This window comes from Schistocerca nitens, chromosome 3 (genome assembly GCF_023898315.1).
Source record: "Schistocerca nitens isolate TAMUIC-IGC-003100 chromosome 3, iqSchNite1.1, whole genome shotgun sequence".
NCBI lineage: Eukaryota > Metazoa > Arthropoda > Insecta > Orthoptera > Acrididae > Schistocerca > Schistocerca nitens.
The window spans coordinates 590811089-590829229 of NC_064616.1; the positions used below are offsets into that span (position 1 = coordinate 590811089).

General features: G+C 40.8%; 1 protein-coding gene across 2 annotated transcripts in view; it reads right to left on the reverse strand.

Annotated features, from left to right (window-relative positions):
* The window catches only part of LOC126248506 (host cell factor 2), a 294659-nt gene that overhangs the window by 270374 nt on the left and 6144 nt on the right, over window positions 1–18141 (reverse strand). For both annotated transcript variants that reach the window (XM_049949544.1, XM_049949543.1), the window contains exons 2-3: window positions 12636–12784; window positions 7553–7713 (exon numbers count right to left, since the gene is read on the reverse strand). In XM_049949544.1, the coding sequence (XP_049805501.1) occupies window positions 7553–7713; window positions 12636–12784 (310 nt within the window). The remainder of the gene's footprint in view (window positions 1–7552; window positions 7714–12635; window positions 12785–18141) is intronic.

Here is an 18141-nt window from a genome sequence, read left to right on the forward strand (position 1 = left end):
GATAAAACTGCTCACAGGTGAACATGATGCTGCATAGTGTGTTTAAACCTTAACCACATTTTCAGGAAATAGGAAACCACTGGATTTACTCAATCTATTCAGCAGAACCTGTAATAATGGAGTGGTACAAGGATGGGAAGCATGGAGCATGGAAAGGATGAAACTATAGAAGAATGACATCTTGATCAATGATAAGACTTGTGATATAGCAGGGGTTAACTGTTATATCAAAAACTGTTATTGGCATGACCATGATTGAGTTGGCAACATCAATGGCCAGACAAACTTCCACATATCCTACCTGCCTAGAATCAAATCTATCTTACCACCACCTCGAATACAAAACTCTTATACTTGGCCAATTAATCAATCACAGTAGAAAAAGGTTGTATTACTACAGAACAGGCGTTCAGGCATATTCAAAAGTTCTGAGAACAACATGGTCAGAATGTTATTACTGTGCATGTTTCTACTACACGACTTGCACTGATCAGCCAGAACATAATGGCCACCTATCTAACAGCTGGTATGACCACCTTTGGCACGTAATACCGTGACATGGAAGCAATGAGGCCTTTGTAGGTCGCTGGAGGGAACTGGTGCCATAACTGCACACACGTCACCTCACCTCAGTCCCATAAATTCTGAGAAAGAGGGCACGAGTTCCGATGTCATGTTCAATTACATCCCAGATGTGTTTGATCGGGTTCAGATCTGGCGAGTTGGAGGACCAGCACATCAACTGGAACTCACCACAAAGACAAGGTGCATTATCTTGCTGAACTATGCCACTGCCACTGGGAAACAATCATCATGAAAGGGTGTACGTGGTCTGCGACCAATGTACGATACTCTGTGGCCATCACGGTGCCTTGCAAGAGCTCCACTGGACCCATGGATGCCCATGTGACTATTCCCCAGAAAATAATGGAGCCACCACCAGCTTTTCTCTGTCCCGCCGTACAGGTATCAAGACGTTCCCCCTGGAAGACGACACATTTGTGCCCTCCCATCGGCATGATGAAAAGGGTATCATAACACCATGCAAAGCTCTGCCACTCCAATCAACGTCCAGTATCAATGGTCATGTGCCCGTGTCAGTCTTAAGTTGCCAATCGGCACATACATGGATCGTCGGCTTCGGAGGCATGTCATTAGGAGTGTTTGGTGCACTGGGTGTTCAGAAACACTTGTACTGTACTCAGCATCAAAGACTGATGTTAGATCCAGAACAGTTCGCTGCCTGTCCTGTTTTACGACGTCCGACATCTGTAACAAGGGGTGGCTGCTCAACCCCATGTCTCAACATGGTTTCATCTTGTTTTCACCCCATGTTGAAGACACTCACCACAGCACTCCTCAAATACCCAATAACTCATGAAGTTTTCAAAAAGCTCACGCCCTCACAATATGCCCTCAGTCAAACTCACATAGATCGCATGCCTTCCTCATCCTACACATGGACAGCACACTCACTGATACTACATGCATTGTGCGTGTGATTAGCAATGATGTTATGGCTGATCAAAGTATATGATTTACCGACACTTAAGGTGTGAAGCTGCAACTCCTTCAGACCTATCGTCATATCAGATCCCTATAGAATTGCCTGTTACCATTCGTAAACAATAGGAACTGACTGACTTGTGTTAATACTTGTCATCAGATTACAGTAATTAGGGATTAAATTCAGATTTTAAGGAAAGGAACAGTAATAAGCAGTATAATCCACTTTTAAAAAGTTTTTATACAATAATTGATAAATGTAAACCTTTGTAAATATAACCTGAGTATATGAAGTTGTTCCAGAGTGACACCAACCCAAAATTTGTGGCGAATTTTTTAAAGGGAGGATTGTTGCACAGCAAGCCCATTGCCTGGTTCACCCATAAACTTTCACAGCTACTGCTCGACACAGACCGTAAAAGGACAAAGTCTGTGAGTCAAAACCATAATCTAGGGCATGTGAAGAGAGCCAATATTGTAAAATCAGGACAACACTTAACTCATTACCACACAGTGAGCAGAGCCATTGCAAGGTGAGCAAACTCTGCAGTCAGACAGCACCCAGACTGTTGTTCTGCAAACTCTACAATACAGAGTAATAACATGCAACATCAAAGCCCTGCCTCTCCATGGCGTTTTAGTAGACACCACAGCACAGACACGCCTGCTGACACCTGTAGTTAAACAAGAGTACATGGCTGCTCTAACCTCCTACAACGACATGACGTCTGGCTTTAAATAATCCCGTTTCAGACATCTCATCCTCTATGTCTGGTCATTCCATCTGCATTGCTGAGCCTGAAGGAATGACTGACTCACTAGTTAGAGGTTAACTCTACTGGTGAACCATGATGTGCTGCTTGCTGCCTGTTTGAGGACTTCAATTAAGATATGTCAGCCTGCCAGCTGTGGCTGAACATCATTCCATGCTACCACTACTGCCTGATCTCACAGCCGTGGCTGACAGAAGATGCCGACCTGCTGCAAGCTATGTGAGCTGAGTGCTGTGTCTAGCATTCCTCGGCACCATCTGAGCGAGCAGCCCAGCCCTCTTCCTGCATGCCGGAAAAGAAAATATTCACTGTGGCAATCACATTCATAGAATGTTATTACAGGTACCACTGTTCACTGAAACCTTTGAGCAGAAGAAACACTCAAGCCTTTGGAGCTAGGCCTCTGACATCCATCCTGACACTGACGGACCTGCTGACGTCATTACAATACACGGTGCGATTTTGCTAAATTGGGACAAACCGCAGGAAACAATACCTGAGAGAATACGAAGCAAAAAGTAAAAAAGGTTATATGAACATATCACCACAGACATTCTGAAGGTGTTACGCTAACGTGAACGTGGAGATAAAACGATATTTGATAGTGCAGGTTTCAGTGACAAAGCATACTTGATAACACACTACACAAGAGGCAGTGTTCTGCGTGTACTAGTGTTTTAGAACCACACTCAAGAGGGCAGTACAATGGAGTGTGATCACCTAGTAGCCACATTACCCTTCGTGCAACAAAAAGCAAATCTTCCAGCAGGGGAGGCAGGGACACCCACACAAAGTGTGGATATTTCCTGCCTGCGAGACATTGTCGAAGTATGACTGGTCCCACAAGTCGGTTGGCAATATTCGCTGCCCACACACTGAGGCTCAACCATTGTTGATTCTTCACTGACACCATAGCATAGTGATACTCTAGCTCACAGGCGACTGTTACGAAGGTTGACAATACAGCCCACATAAAGGTAGCCTTGTCTGGGAGTAGGATGAATGTAAAATCCGAGCACCATGATAGCCTGTGTGATGAACCAGAGGCAAAACTACATCTACATCGATACTCTGCAAATCACATTTAAGTGCCTGGCAGAGGGTTCATCGAACCACTTTCAAGTTCACCATTATTCCAATCTCTTACAGCGCGCAGAAAGAATGCACACATATCTTTCTCTGATTTCTCTTATTTTATCGTGGTGATCATTCCTCCCTATGTAAGTCGGTGTCAACAAAATATTTTCGCATTTGAAGGAGAAAGTTGGTGATTGGAATTTCATGAGAAGATTCCGTCGCAGCAAGGAAAAAAAAAACACCCACACCTTTCTTTTAATGATTTCCAGCCCAAATCTTATCATTTCTGTGACACACTCTCCCATATATCGCAATAATACAAAACGTGCTGCCCTTCTTAGAACTTTTTTGATGTACTCCATCAGTCCTACCTGGTAAGGATCCCACACCGCGCAGCAGTATTTTAAAAGAGGGCGGACAAGCGTAGTGTAGGCAGTCTCCTTAATACACTCCTGGAAATTGAAATAAGAACACCGTGAATTCATTGTCCCAGGAAGGGGAAACTTTATTGACACATTCCTGGGGTCAGATACATCACATGATCACACTGACAGAACCACAGGCACATAGACACAGGCAACAGAGCATGCACAATGTCGGCACTAGTACAGTGTATATCCACCTTTCGCAGCAATGCAGGCTGCTATTCTCCCATGGAGACGATCGTAGAGATGCTGGATGTAGTCCTGTGGAACGGCTTGCCATGCCATTTCCACCTGGCGCCTCAGTTGGACCAGCGTTCGTGCTGGACGTGCAGACCGCGTGAGACGACGCTTCATCCAGTCCCAAACATGCTCAATGGGGGACAGATCTGGAGATCTTGCTGGCCAGGGTAGTTGACTTACACCTTCTAGAGCACGTTGGGTGGCACGGGATACATGTGGACGTGCATTGTCCTGTTGGAACAGCAAGTTCCCTTGCCGGTCTAGGAATGATAGAACGATGGGTTCGATGACGGTTTGGATGTACCGTGCACTATTCAGTGTCCCCTCGACGATCACCAGTGGTGTACGGCCAGTGTAGGAGATCGCTCCCCACACCATGATGCCGGGTGTTGGCCCTGTGTGCCTCGGTCGTATGCAGTCCTGATTGTGGCGCTCACCTGCACGGCGCCAAACACGCATACGACCATCATTGGCACCAAGGCAGAAGCGACTCTCATCGCTGAAGACGACACGTCTCCATTCGTCCCTCCATTCACGCCTGTCGCGACACCACTGGAGGCGGGCTGCACGATGTTGGGGCGTGAGCGGAAGACTGCCTAACGGTGTGCGGGGCCGTAGCCCAGCTTCATGGAGACGGTTGCGAATGGTCCTCGCCGATACCGCAGGAGCAACAGTGTCCCTAATTTGCTGGGAAGTGGCGGTGCGGTCCCCTACGGCACTGCGTAGGATCCTACGGTCTTGGCGTGCATCCGTGTGTCGCTGCGGTCCGGTCCCAGGTCGACGGGCACGTGCACCTTCCGCCGACCACTGGCGACAACATCGATGTACTGTGGAGACCTCACGCCCCACGTGTTGAGCAATTCGGCGGTACGTCCACCCGGCCTCCCGCATGCCCACTATACGCCCTCGCTCAAAGTCCGTCAACTGCACATACGGTTCACGTCCACGCTGTCGCGGCATGCTACCAGTGTTAAAGACTGCGATGGAGCTCCGTATGCCACGGCAAACTGGCTGACACTGACGGCGGCGGTACACAAATGCTGCGCAGCTAGCGCCATTCGACGGCCAACACCGCGGTTCCTGGTGTGTCCGCTGTGCCGTGCGTGTGATCATTGCTTGTACAGCCCTCTCGCAGTGTCCGGAGAAAGTATGGTGGGTCTGACACACCGGTGTCAATTTGTTCTTTTTTCGATTTCCAGGAGTGTAGATCTGTTACATTTTCTAAGTGTCCTGCCAATAAAACAAAGTCTTTGGTTAACCTTCCCCACAACATTTTCTGTGTGTTCCTTCCACTTTATATTGTTCGTAATTTTAATACCTAGGTATTTAGTTGAATTTACATCTTTTAGATTAGACTGATTTATTGTGTAGCCGAAGTTTAACGAGTTCCTTTTAGCACTCAGGTGGATGGCCTCACACTTTTCGTTATTTAGGGTCAAGTGCCACTTTTCACACCATTCAGACGTCTTTCCTAAATCATTTTGCAGTTTGTTTTGATCTTCTGATGACTTTATTAGTCAATAAACGACAGCGTCATCAGCGAACAACGGAAGACGGCTGCACAGATTGTCTCCCAAATCGTTCATATAGAGATGGAACAGCAAAGGGCCTATAACACTACCTTGGGGAACGCCAGAAATCATTTCAGATTTACTCTATGACTTTCTGTTAATTACTACGAACTGTGACCTTTCTAACAGGAAATCACAAATCCAGTCACATAACTGAGGCAATATTCCATAAGCACGCATTTTCACTACGAGCCACATCGGTGGTACAGTGTCAAAAGCCTTCCGGAAACCCAGAAATACGGAATCGACCTGAAATCCCCTGTCAATAGCACACAACACTTCATGTTAATAAAGAGCTAGTTATGTTTCACAGGAACGATGTTTTCTAAACCCACGCTGACTGTGTCAATAGACCGTTTTCTTCGAGGTAATTCATAATGTCAGAACACAATATATGTTCTAAAATCCTGCTGCAAATCAACGTTAATAATATGGGCCTGTAATTTAGTGGATTTCTCCTACTACCTTTCTTGAATATTGATGTGACCTGTGCAACTTTCCAGTCTTTGGGTACGGATCTTTCGTCGAGCGAACAGTTGTATATGATTGTTAAGTATGTTGCTAATGCATCAGCATACTCGAAAGGAACCTAACTGGTATACAGTCTGGACCAGAACACTTGCTTTTACTAACTTTTATTAACCGATTTAAGCTGCTTCACTACTGCGAGGATATTTACTTTTACGTTACTCATGTTGGTAGCTGTTCTCGATTCGAATTCTGGAATATTTACTTCGTCTTCTTCTGTGAAGGTGTTTTGGAAGGCTGTGTTTAGTAACTCTGCTTTGGCAGCACTGTCTTTGATAGTATCTCCATCACTATTGTGCAAAGAAGGCATTGATTGTTTCTTGCCGCTAACATAATTCACATACGACCAGAATCTCTGGATTTTCTGGAAGTTTTCAAGACAAAGTTTTGTTGTGGAAATTGTTATAAGCATCTCGCACTGAAGTTCGCACTAAATTTCGAGCTTATATTATAAATTTGGAATGAGTGGAGATTGTATCTTAGGAAGGAGTCAAGTGAATTTTTATCTGCTTTTTTGAATAGGTACATTTTTAGAGGATTTGGGGATTATAATATTCAATCTCGCTACGACAACCCTGTGTTCACTAATCCCTGAATCGGTTTTGATGCTCGTTATTAACTCAGGATTATTTGTTGCTAAGAGGTCAAGTGTGGCAACTCTATAGATAGTAAGGCTTGCACATGCTTTAAATCATATAGATGGTGGCAGCTGTAATGGAGAACGTTCCACGTGGTCGTCTGGCTTACTTCATGCTGTTGGGCCGCTTGCATAGTGCTGATACTGGAGTGAGACAGACAGAAACATCATCACCTCCTTGAGTGAAATGGGGGTACCTCCCCTGGAACACATTTCAATCCCTATGACCTTTTTTGCCCCCTACCCTTCTCAGTGATAATTTGATGCAGTTTAATTCATTTACTGGTAAAACATTTTACAGTTACATCTTCAAATTCATGTAACATTCACCAAACCTCAAACCATTTAAGATTACCAGCGTGTAGTTCTTGGCTTCAAACCATTTCTTTTAGTGCTTTTTCTTTGAATGAGAGAAAACAATTTATTGTTTTCCTCCCCCCATCTAAGTTGTTATGAAGTATTACAAGGTGTATTTACAACATTAAATATAGAGTCCTACTCCCAGTACTACAAAACATAGTTGGCACTCACAACATCTATACACAGAAAGCTAATGTACATTTACACCTACAGTAACATTTCTCCACAAATATTTTAACAAATAGATTAACACATGCAGCTACACAAAGCAGTTAATCACATATTTACTTATATGTTCTCATATCACGAACATAATACATGAAAGATCACAAATTTTTCCAGCAGTTATTTTCATACACCATGAAAAGATAGAAAAATGAGGTAAAATTGTAGACATAAGGAAAAAAAAATATCTACAACTGTCTTTATATATACCTTGGTATGTTGTTTTTCGGATCATCACTCTCATTTGCCAAGCCTCCAAACAGGAAGACCTTACTGTTGGTGAGAGTGAAACTATGTCCAAGTCTGGGGCACGGTGGGTGTCCATTCCGCGGAGGGCGGGGTCGTAACCTCCGCCACTCCCATCTGCTAGCCTTTAATTTAAATGTTTTTAAATGTACACCTTGTACAAGTGCAAGCACTACAAAATTTGCATTTTCCCCAAGCACTGTCAGTTACAACTTACAAATTTAATACTAATCTGCTGCAGCCAGCGACAGATACAAATGTTTATGCCATTACTAGACCACCATGACGAATACCATTAGTACTTTCATCTGGTTTACTATGAACAATATGAACAATGAAGGAGGATTTACCACATCATGTTGTTTATGTGACATGTACTCCAAGCTGAAATCGTGAATAAACCACAACGTCTAATGGTGTGTTGGGGAAAATTTCTCAGGGCTTTGTAAGTATTTATGAGCTTGTATATGTTAAGTCCCTTAAAGCACCCATCTGAAGTATGATGCAATTTAAAAGCAAGATAAAATGAGAAAAATTGTGATTTCATATAAATATTCAGAAAGACATGGGTATCTCTGTACCCAAATTGTGTAACAACCAGTGCACCTTTTGCACCAGCCAGCACATGTATTTAAATAAAGGCTGGCAGCAGTTACACCAATTTCACAATACTATTGGCCACAAAACTCTCCCAGCAACCATTTTGTCCAGGCACTGAAATAAATTTAACATTTTTTGTCTGTTAATGTCAGAACAACCTTGCACTGCTGGAAATGGTTCCAGTTCTTCATTTTTCCATTTTTGGCTCTCACTGTTGCCCCTGACTATCGTGTCAAATTTCAGCCTTTATATGTTTATCAGTGCTTGGAAAATTAGGAGAAATTTTCTCAACACAAAAAATCACTGTGGCTTACTCACCATTTTGCATGGGTACAGTCTTATAAAGAGGTTGACATAATATACTCATTAACAGCACTCATTCACAATGGAAACTGATTTAATAGTGATACTATTTCCATTGTGACAAAGAAGATACATAATAGCTGCAGTCACTATTATGTCATTAAATAGGGCTACTAAAACCAGTGTAAGGGACTAGATTGTCGGACGGACGGACACACACACACACACACACACACACACACACACACACACACACACACACACCATTTAATCTATCTGCAACAGTGCTTAAATTTCAGCTTTACTGTATGAAATCAATTCTGCATTAAGGGATTCATCACCTTCGATGGTCATGAGTCAACAGTTCCAGAAATTAAGACAAAAGAAATTCCACTTAAGCTGAAAGCCATTATGGGCAATCTAAAATTCCCATTACTGAATAAAATATGATAGAACCATAATGCCTTAAAGCAGGCCTACTGTCCAGCACACCCTTGCAAACTGTTTCACTCATTCTCAAATCATCTTCTGTGAAGTGCACACTGAAGAATTTTAATGCATGTGCAATCATTTGTGTTGTACATTACTGGGTTTTAATTTCCATCTGTTCTTCATAATTTAGATTTTTTCACTATTTCTCTGAACTAATACCAGAATGGCTTCACTGAAAAAGATTAGCATGGACTGGGCAGTAAACCATAAATTTTATTTTCTCCTCCGAAAAGCTTGTTTATGAACTATTCAGGCTTTCTTCAACAGTTAATGGCAGGTCCTTAATCAGTGAAAGGGTGCTGTAAGCAAAATATGCAATTAGAGGCAACTATTTTAATGTTTTTTGTAGATCAAAGGTCAACAAGGTGATAAAAATGTCGTACCCACTGTGAGAAGATAACATACAATAATCATGACACTGTCTGCCCTTAATGCTGACTCTGTTGAAGTTCAGATTACTATTCACCAGTGTCATATGCCAGAAAAATCTATAGTGGCACATTTTTTAAATTGTTTCCAAATAAGAATTTATTACATAATGTGAAATCTGTTAATACAACACTGCTTCCTGACCCAGGAACACCTCCACAGATCATGTAAAATATCAACTGGTGATCTTTTTCTTTTGTTTGGTGACAACTACTTCCATCAGTCACGTGAGCAACAGCTTATGTCAGAGGAGTTTACGGAAATCAAACAGGTATTATGTGAAAAAAATGGCCTGGATTCCAAAACTTATTGGTTTTTATCAGAAAGAAGTACTGGAATGAGTGCAATGGGCGAGTTATCACAGTTATTTGCTCACCATTATTTTTCCTACATTGATAACTGTTACATATAACAACAATGTCTCAGCAGAAAATGCTGGGCACCATCCTACAGGTTCTGCAGGCATACCTTCAAAGATGTATTGCTATTTTTCCATAATTTAACAATTTTAATCATCTCTAGTGGTTGTATCAATGACACCCCTTAGCACTATCTGCCAATCTCCTCTAAATCCATCTGCTACATAATTTATACAGGGTGGTCCATTGATCGTGATGGGGCCAAATATCTCACAAAATAAGCGTCAAACGAAGAAACTACAAAGAATGAAACTTGTCTAGCTTGAAGGGGGAAAGCAGATGGCACTGCCATAGGTCAAACAGATACAGAGATATATATATAAACAGAGGGAAACCTTCCACGTGGAAAAATATATCTAAAAAGAAAGATGATGAGACTTACCAAACAAAAGCGCTGGCAGGTCGATAGACACACAAACAAACACAAATATACACACAAAATTCAAGCTTTCGCAACAAACTGTTGCCTCATCAGGAAAGAGGGGAAGGAGAGGGAAAGACGAAAGGATGTGGGTTTTAAGGGAGAGGATAAGGAGTCATTCCCCTTATCCTCTCCCTTAAAACCCACATCCTTTCGTCTTTCCCTCTCCTTCCCCTCTTTCCTGATGAGGCAACAGTTTGTTGCGAAAGCTTGAATTTTGTGTGTATATTTGTGTTTGTTTGTGTGTCTATCGACCTGCCAGCGCTTTTGTTTGGTAAGTCTCATCATCTTTCTTTTTATATATATATATAAAAAAGGAACCCCCCATTTTTATTACTTATTCGTGTAGTACAGTACGTAAAGAAATATGAATGTTTTAGTTGGACCACTTTTTTCGCTTTGTGATAGATGGCGCTGTAATAGTCACAAACATGTGGCTCACAATTTTAGACTAACAGTTGGTAACAGGTAGGTTTTTTAAAATAAAATACAGAACGTAGGTACGTTTGAACATTTTATTTCGGTTGTTCAATGTGATACATGTACCTTTGTGAACGCATGCTGCTACAGTGTGATTACCTATAAATACCACATTAATGCAATAAATTCTCAAAATGATGTCCGTCAACCTCAATGCATTTGGCAATACGTGTAACAACATTCCTCTCAACAGCGAGTAGTTCACCTTCCGTAATGTTCGCACACGCATTGACAATGTGCTGACGCATGTTGTCAGGAATTGTCGGTGGATCACGATAGCAAATATCCTTCAACTTTCCCCACAGAAAGAAATCCGGGGACGTCAGATCCTGTGAACGTGCGGTCCATGGTATGGTGCTTCAACGAACACTCCACCTTTCATGAAATATGCTATTCAATACTGCTTCAACCGCACTCAAGCTGTGTGCCGGAATCCATCATGTTGGAAGTACATTGCCATTCTGTCATGCAGTGGAACATCTTGTAGTAACATCGGTGGAACATTACCATGCAAATCAGCATACATTGCACCATTTAGATTGCCTTCGATAAAATGGGGGCCAATTATCCTTCCTCCCATAATGCCGCACCATACATTAACCCACCGAGGTCACTGATGTTCCACTTGTTGCAGCCATCATCATGGATTTTCCATTGCCCAGTAGTGCATATTATGCCGGTTTACGTTACTGCTGCTGGTAAATGACACTTCGTCGCTAAATGGAGCGCGTGCAAAAAATCTGTCATAGTCCCGTAATTTTTCTTGTGCCCAGTGGCAGAACTGTACACAATGTTCAAAGTCGTCGCCATGCAATTCCTGGTGCATAGAAATATGGTACAGGTGCAATCGATGTTGATGTAGCATTCTCAACACTGACTTTTTTTGAGATTCCCGATTCTCGCGCAATTTGTCTGCTACTGATGTGCCGATTAGCCGCGACAGCAGCTAAAACACCTACTTGGTCATCATTTGTTGCAGGTCGTGGTTGATGTTTCACATGTGGCTGAACACTTCCCATTTCCTTAAATAACGTAACTATCTGGCGAACAGTCCAGACACTTTGATGATGTCGTCCAGGATACTGAGCAGCATACATAGCACACGCCAATTGGGCATTTTGATCACAATAGCCATACATCAACAAAATATCGACCTTTTCCGCAATTGGTAAACGGTCCATTTGAACACTGGTAATGTATCACGAAGCAAATACCGTCCACACTGGCGAAATGTTACGTGATACCACATACTTGTACGTTCGTGACTATTACAGCGCCATCTATCACAAAGCGAAAAAGTGGTCCAACTAAAACATTCATATTTCTTTACGTACTACACGAATATGTAATAAAAAAATGGGGGTTCCTATTTAAAAAACACAGTTTATATCCGTTTGACTATGGCAGCGCCATCTAGCAGGCCAACCATAGCGCCATTTGGTTTCCCCTTCAAGCTTGACAAGTTTCGTTCTTTGTAGTCTTTTAGTTTGATGCTTATTTTGAGAGATATTTGGCCCGGTCACTATCAATGGACCACCCTGTATACCTGGAGAAACTTTACTTCCATGTGTTTCCAAAACTTTCTGCTGAACTGAAACCATGTGCTGGACCAAGATTCAAACTCTTAACCTTTTCTTTCGTGGCAGGAGCATTGCCTGTGAATGGTTACAGCCTGGGTTCAAGTCCCACTCTGACACAGTTTTAATATGATCATTTTTTATAGTTTATGGGACACACAATTAAAAAAAGAAGATCAATCGTACACAGTAATTATTCATAGAGCATTAAATCTAAGTATGAACATACTTCGTGTTTTACGTACTAAATAGTGCAGACTACACACAAATTTATGTAATACTCAGCAAGTCCCTGCCACTGCAACAAGTTTTTTTTTCCCACTTACTTGTAATTCATACAGTTCATTGCTGTATTTTCCATATTCAACCATGCCCCCAAAGACGAGTATTCGAGTGCCATCTACAACAAACCCGTATGCTGCACATCCTGGTGGTACTTCTCCTTTTGTTGCTGGTACAAACCACTGGTTTGTAGCTGTTGAGAGAAGAGTACAAAATATACTTCCAATGATTCAAGATAATTTTGTAAGGCAATAGAAAATTCCCAAGCACTAAACTGGTTCAAAATAAGACAGACAAAATGAAGTTAGGAAGGTTAGTAGCTCTGGCAGAAATTATGTCATCAGAAATGGCGTTCAAGTTCTCATGGACAACCGAGGAAATTAAGCATATTATTATTTAAATATTGTTATTTAATGAACCATCCTACCATTCACCTCAACCGATTTTTTTGAACCCACAGAAAACCAAAATCTAGATATCAGATGAGGATTTGAATTATCATAATCTCCCACATAAAAACTACATGTTAAACACTACACCACCTTGCTTTTTACTAAATACAGCACTTTGGATTGGTCCAACACACACACACACACACACACACACACACACACACACACACACACACACACACACAGACAGACAGACAGACAGACAGACAGAGAGAGAGAGAGAGAGAGAGAGAGAGAGGGGGGGGGGGGGGCGGCTGTGTTACACAATCTTCTTCTAGACACAAAAGGCCTAATTGGGTCACTATAATCTGCAGCTTTTAATCAAGAATACATGTCTTCATCACTCACCCATAGATAGAACAACAACCAGCAATCTGGACTTAACTATTGGGAAATTGGTCTGTCCGTATCTGGACAAAGGACTATGCAGCCACATAAATCCACCACAAATATATTCAAACAAATAGTAGAAAGGGAATAGATAAATTTATTCTACGATTAGAACACCTCACTACCAATACCAACAACAATGTGCAGCAAGCTATGTGCAATGGACACAAGACCTTCAGAGAAATATTCGTTCCCACACTTTCATTAAGCTGTCCACATCTCCATAGTACCAGCAGGTCAATGAGTCTCAAAAGCTTAATTTGACACATGCAGAGTCAACATGGCTGTCAAATCATTGTTAGGATATTTCCAGGGGGGTTACTGAATAAAGTTTTGGCATTCCTTGCCTTATGTGCAAGTATATTCTTCTGTTAAAATATTTCATCACTTTGAGGTAACCAAAGCAATGCAAGTGATATCCACAAAAAATTTCATGTCCCAACTGAGGATGACACTTAAGTGCCACAATAAAATACTGAACACTTATGAGTTATTGTACCAACTAAGCTGTTATTTGTCATGTTATGGTCTTCACATTGCTATTAGTGCAGGTCTTCTATTCTCCAACATCACAAACTCTATGGAATATTCGCTGGTCTCCCTAAAACATTTCTGGTTGAGGACCCTGCAGTAAGTTGTGAGGTCACTTTTAGGAGGAATCATTTCAATGTTTCTAGCAATAAAAGTATTAGTCAAAGCTGAGCAGCCAGCAGTAAAAGGTAACGGCTCTCCTTAACATACCTGATACTTGTGTAACAACAGATTGAAGAATATTTAACATCTACACAACACTAAAAATGGAACTACCTATGCGCCTGGTACTCACTATCACATAATCTTTGAACTCTTAGTTTAAGTTTTCTTCAGACAAGCAGCCCTCCTTGCTGTTATTGAATGTAAACAATTTGGACAATTGTGGGAATTCAACCACTTGACAATGTATAAAACATGTACTACAAGTTTCTGGCTGTACATAGGAGACAATAATACAAATTTTAAGTTTTGTTTTTCTTCTAACGTAGCTACCAGCATCTCATTTTACATAGTGAGCCACTCAAGCATAAAAACAAATCCAGCAGCTCTGTTTTCAATTTCAAAAAGCACTTTTTTGCAGTAGCTGTAACATACAAAATATTCCAACAAGAACAATGATACAGGAAACTTCACCAGGCAAAATATTTGGCACCACCTACATTCTGAATGGAGCCCAAGATAACTTACCTTCTATGTGCTGTTTTAGACACCATCTGCAGCGATATATTTTGAATACTTTGTCAGTTTGTGTGTTCACATGGTTACTTGTCAATGTATGAAACTTGATTGCTTTCTTATACTTATTTTGATTGTGTTTTGATAATTCACGTAGTTACTATTTTTGTTTTGAAGTTCCTTTTGTTTTTAGAGATGGCCATATTCAGGGAACAGAAGGGAATTTGAAGATTTTTTATGATGATTATTGAGATCTTCCAAGTGAGAATTAAGATCCAGGTGACAGTGTGAATGAATGTTTCTAAGGTCCAGAGGACGATTCCAGGGACAGTGACATCTGTCTATACTGGACAAGCCTCACAGTCTTGCAGTGTAAGACAAGACTACCAGACTCACCCTCTTTTTTCCCCGCAATTTCCATTCCTGTCTGTCTGAACTTCTTTAACAGTATTATCAAATTGTGGAGGTATGACGAGTTCAGATTGGTAGGAAATCTGAAAAGTAATTACACATTTGACCCAATATTCCATTTTGTCTTACAAATAAAATGTTTCTCGGCAGTAATTTGGAAAGATCTACATCTATACTTTGTAAAGTCACCTTACAATGTGTGGCCGAGAGTACTTCTGGTACCACCATCTATTATCCCTTTCCTGTTACATTCGCTAATAGCATACAGGGAAAAATGTCAGTAAGGCTCTACATGATATCCGATTTTTCCTCATTGTGATCATTTCACAAGAGGCATGAGGAAGAAAGACTAAGTGTAAACAGTGACCATGAGAAACAGCTCACTCATTTCACACACAATGTCTTAAACGTCACATTTCATCTACTCATATTTTGTGACACGTTTGACAGTGCACCATTATGAAAAAGTAACAAACTTATGATATTTATGACTTATGTCTCATTGACCACAATGTTATTAGAAAGGGATCAAAAGTTCAAATTTGAGAAGGATAATAAACAAAAGGAACTCTATGCTCTTTTGAAAGACCCTATCTGCAGATCTGGTTTATCAAAACCACATTAATACCTAAATCTGGATGGCCAGATGGGATCTGAAAAGTTGTACTAGCAAAAAAAGACCTAGAGTCCTAACATTATGACACCTCGTTCTGTAAACGTAATATCATGCAAACACTCTTTCCAACTGTGAAGACTACAGTAAATGATCTCCAAGAAACAAGGGTAACATCACAGATTCAAGGTAACTCAAAACCTTGCCAACGAACAAAAACTGAACAAACCTAAAATGCATGCAAGCACAGCAATGAGAGAAGCATTCAATGACCTTTGAAGTAAAATTTTGTCAACAGATCTGAGTAAAAACTTCAAAAGGTTTTCGTCTTACAAAAGATCAGTGAGCAGTTTGAAATCTATTCATTCACCCAGTAACTATACTGTCAGGAAAATGGAAAATAACAGAGAGAAGGCCAAAATACTGACTTTGGTCTTTTGAGTTGTTTCATCGTGGAAGATCCTAACAGTTCCTTGTTTCAATTATCATACGAAGGTAGTAATGGCAGATATTGAGATAAGGAACTGTGGAATAGAAAAGCAACTACAATTACTTAGTAGTGGAAAGGCATAAGGACCAGATGAGATAGCTATCAGATTGTAGGAAGATTACGTGAAAACTTGCTTCCCTTCTAGCAGCAGTTTATCGCAGGTCACTGGAGCAATTAAGCGTACCTAGTAACTGAAAAAACTCATGTTCTTGTTTTCTAGTAAGGTCACAAGACAGATGCACATAATTATAGGCCTGTAGTGCTAATGCTGATCCGTTTTAGGTTTATGAAATCTTTCGCGATCAGGAATTATGACATTTTTTTGAGAACAAAAATCTGCTCTAGGAAAATCCACATGGAGTCCACAATCAGAGATCTTACAAAACCCAACTTGCTCTCTTCATCCACGTATCTAACACGGTAGACAATAGCACTTACTTAGTAGTTGTGTTCCTTCACGTCAGGAAGAGATTTGACACCATCCCACACTGCCATTTAGTGAAGGGGGGAAAAATAAATAATAATAATTTATGAGCTTATCTAATATCAGACTGGAGTCAAGACTTCCTTGGAGATATAATTCGACAGGTTGCTCTTAACAACAAAATCAACAGGTGCAAAGGTAATTTCCGGAGTACCCCAAGGAAGTGGTAAGGACGCTTACTGTTTTCAACATATATAAACTATCTAGTAGAAAGTGTCAGACATTCTTTAAGACTGTTCGCAAATGATGCAACTGTATATAAGAAAGCGACAAGGCCAATGACAGTATCTATTAACAGAACAACCTCCAGAGGATTGATGAATGGTGCAGGCTGTGGCAGTTTAGCTTGAACATAAATTTAACATATTGCACATACATGGGAAAATAAATGCACTTCTGTGAGACTACACCACTGATGACAAATTGCTGAAAACAGTATCTGCCGTAAAGTAGATAGGGGCAAATATCCACAGCAGCCTTATGTGGAATGACCACACGAAACAAACAGTAGGGAAAGCAGGGCATTTGTTCAACATTCTCGAGTATTGCTCATCGATCTGGGACTATTACCAGGCAGGACTGATAGAAGTGAGAGAGAAGATCCAATGAAGAGAGGCAAGTTTCAAAATGGGTTTGTTTATTTGGCACGAACTCCAGTGGCAGAAGTTACAGGAGGCAGTGTGCATCCTCTAAATAAGGAACCATGGCAATTGTCACATTTTCACAATTCATGAACAATTGTGTCAAAATATGAGCAGCACCTACAGATTCTCTGCCAACACCGACCATTTTCTGCATGGAAGTATCACAAATAACAGTTAACTAATAAACGATTCCAATAAAAATCTGCTTTGTGTAGATAAAGATTATATGCATAAATAGGATGGAAAGCAAGCTCACAGTATTCATTAACACCATTTGTGATCAACCTTACTTCACTGATTAAATATGAAGGGTATCACTGCAAAGCTTAAACCATGTAATATACTACTGTGTTTCATTCACAATAAACCAGCGCAAGATCACAGAGAAGGGCGGAAATTCGTTTTATAGCTAGCCATTCCAATTTAATCTTCCATAGCTTTTAAAGTAACTAAGGAAAAAAGTAAATCAACTGTATCACCAATTTCACAAATGGTATTAAAGACTAATATGTTCACTCTTACCCAGCTGAAGCCTGTGCGTTAGATCATATACACAGCCTGTAGGCATATTTACAAAAAATGATTATGCACTCTAAACTGATGTGTTCCATATCATTTCAACAAAAACTGATTATCTATGGTACATGTAATGAACCACAATGACCGATACAGTGAAGGAGTTACACTGTCCAATCTTTTTCCAACTGTGGTAATCTCTCTAGTCTAACTCAATATGATGCTGTGGCAAAATTTGGAAATAGAATAATGCGACCAGCATGGTGGATGGAAAAGGTAAATAACCTAAACTGTAAAATGAACATTTTCAACTGAAACTATAAATAATTTAGAAGTAAAGG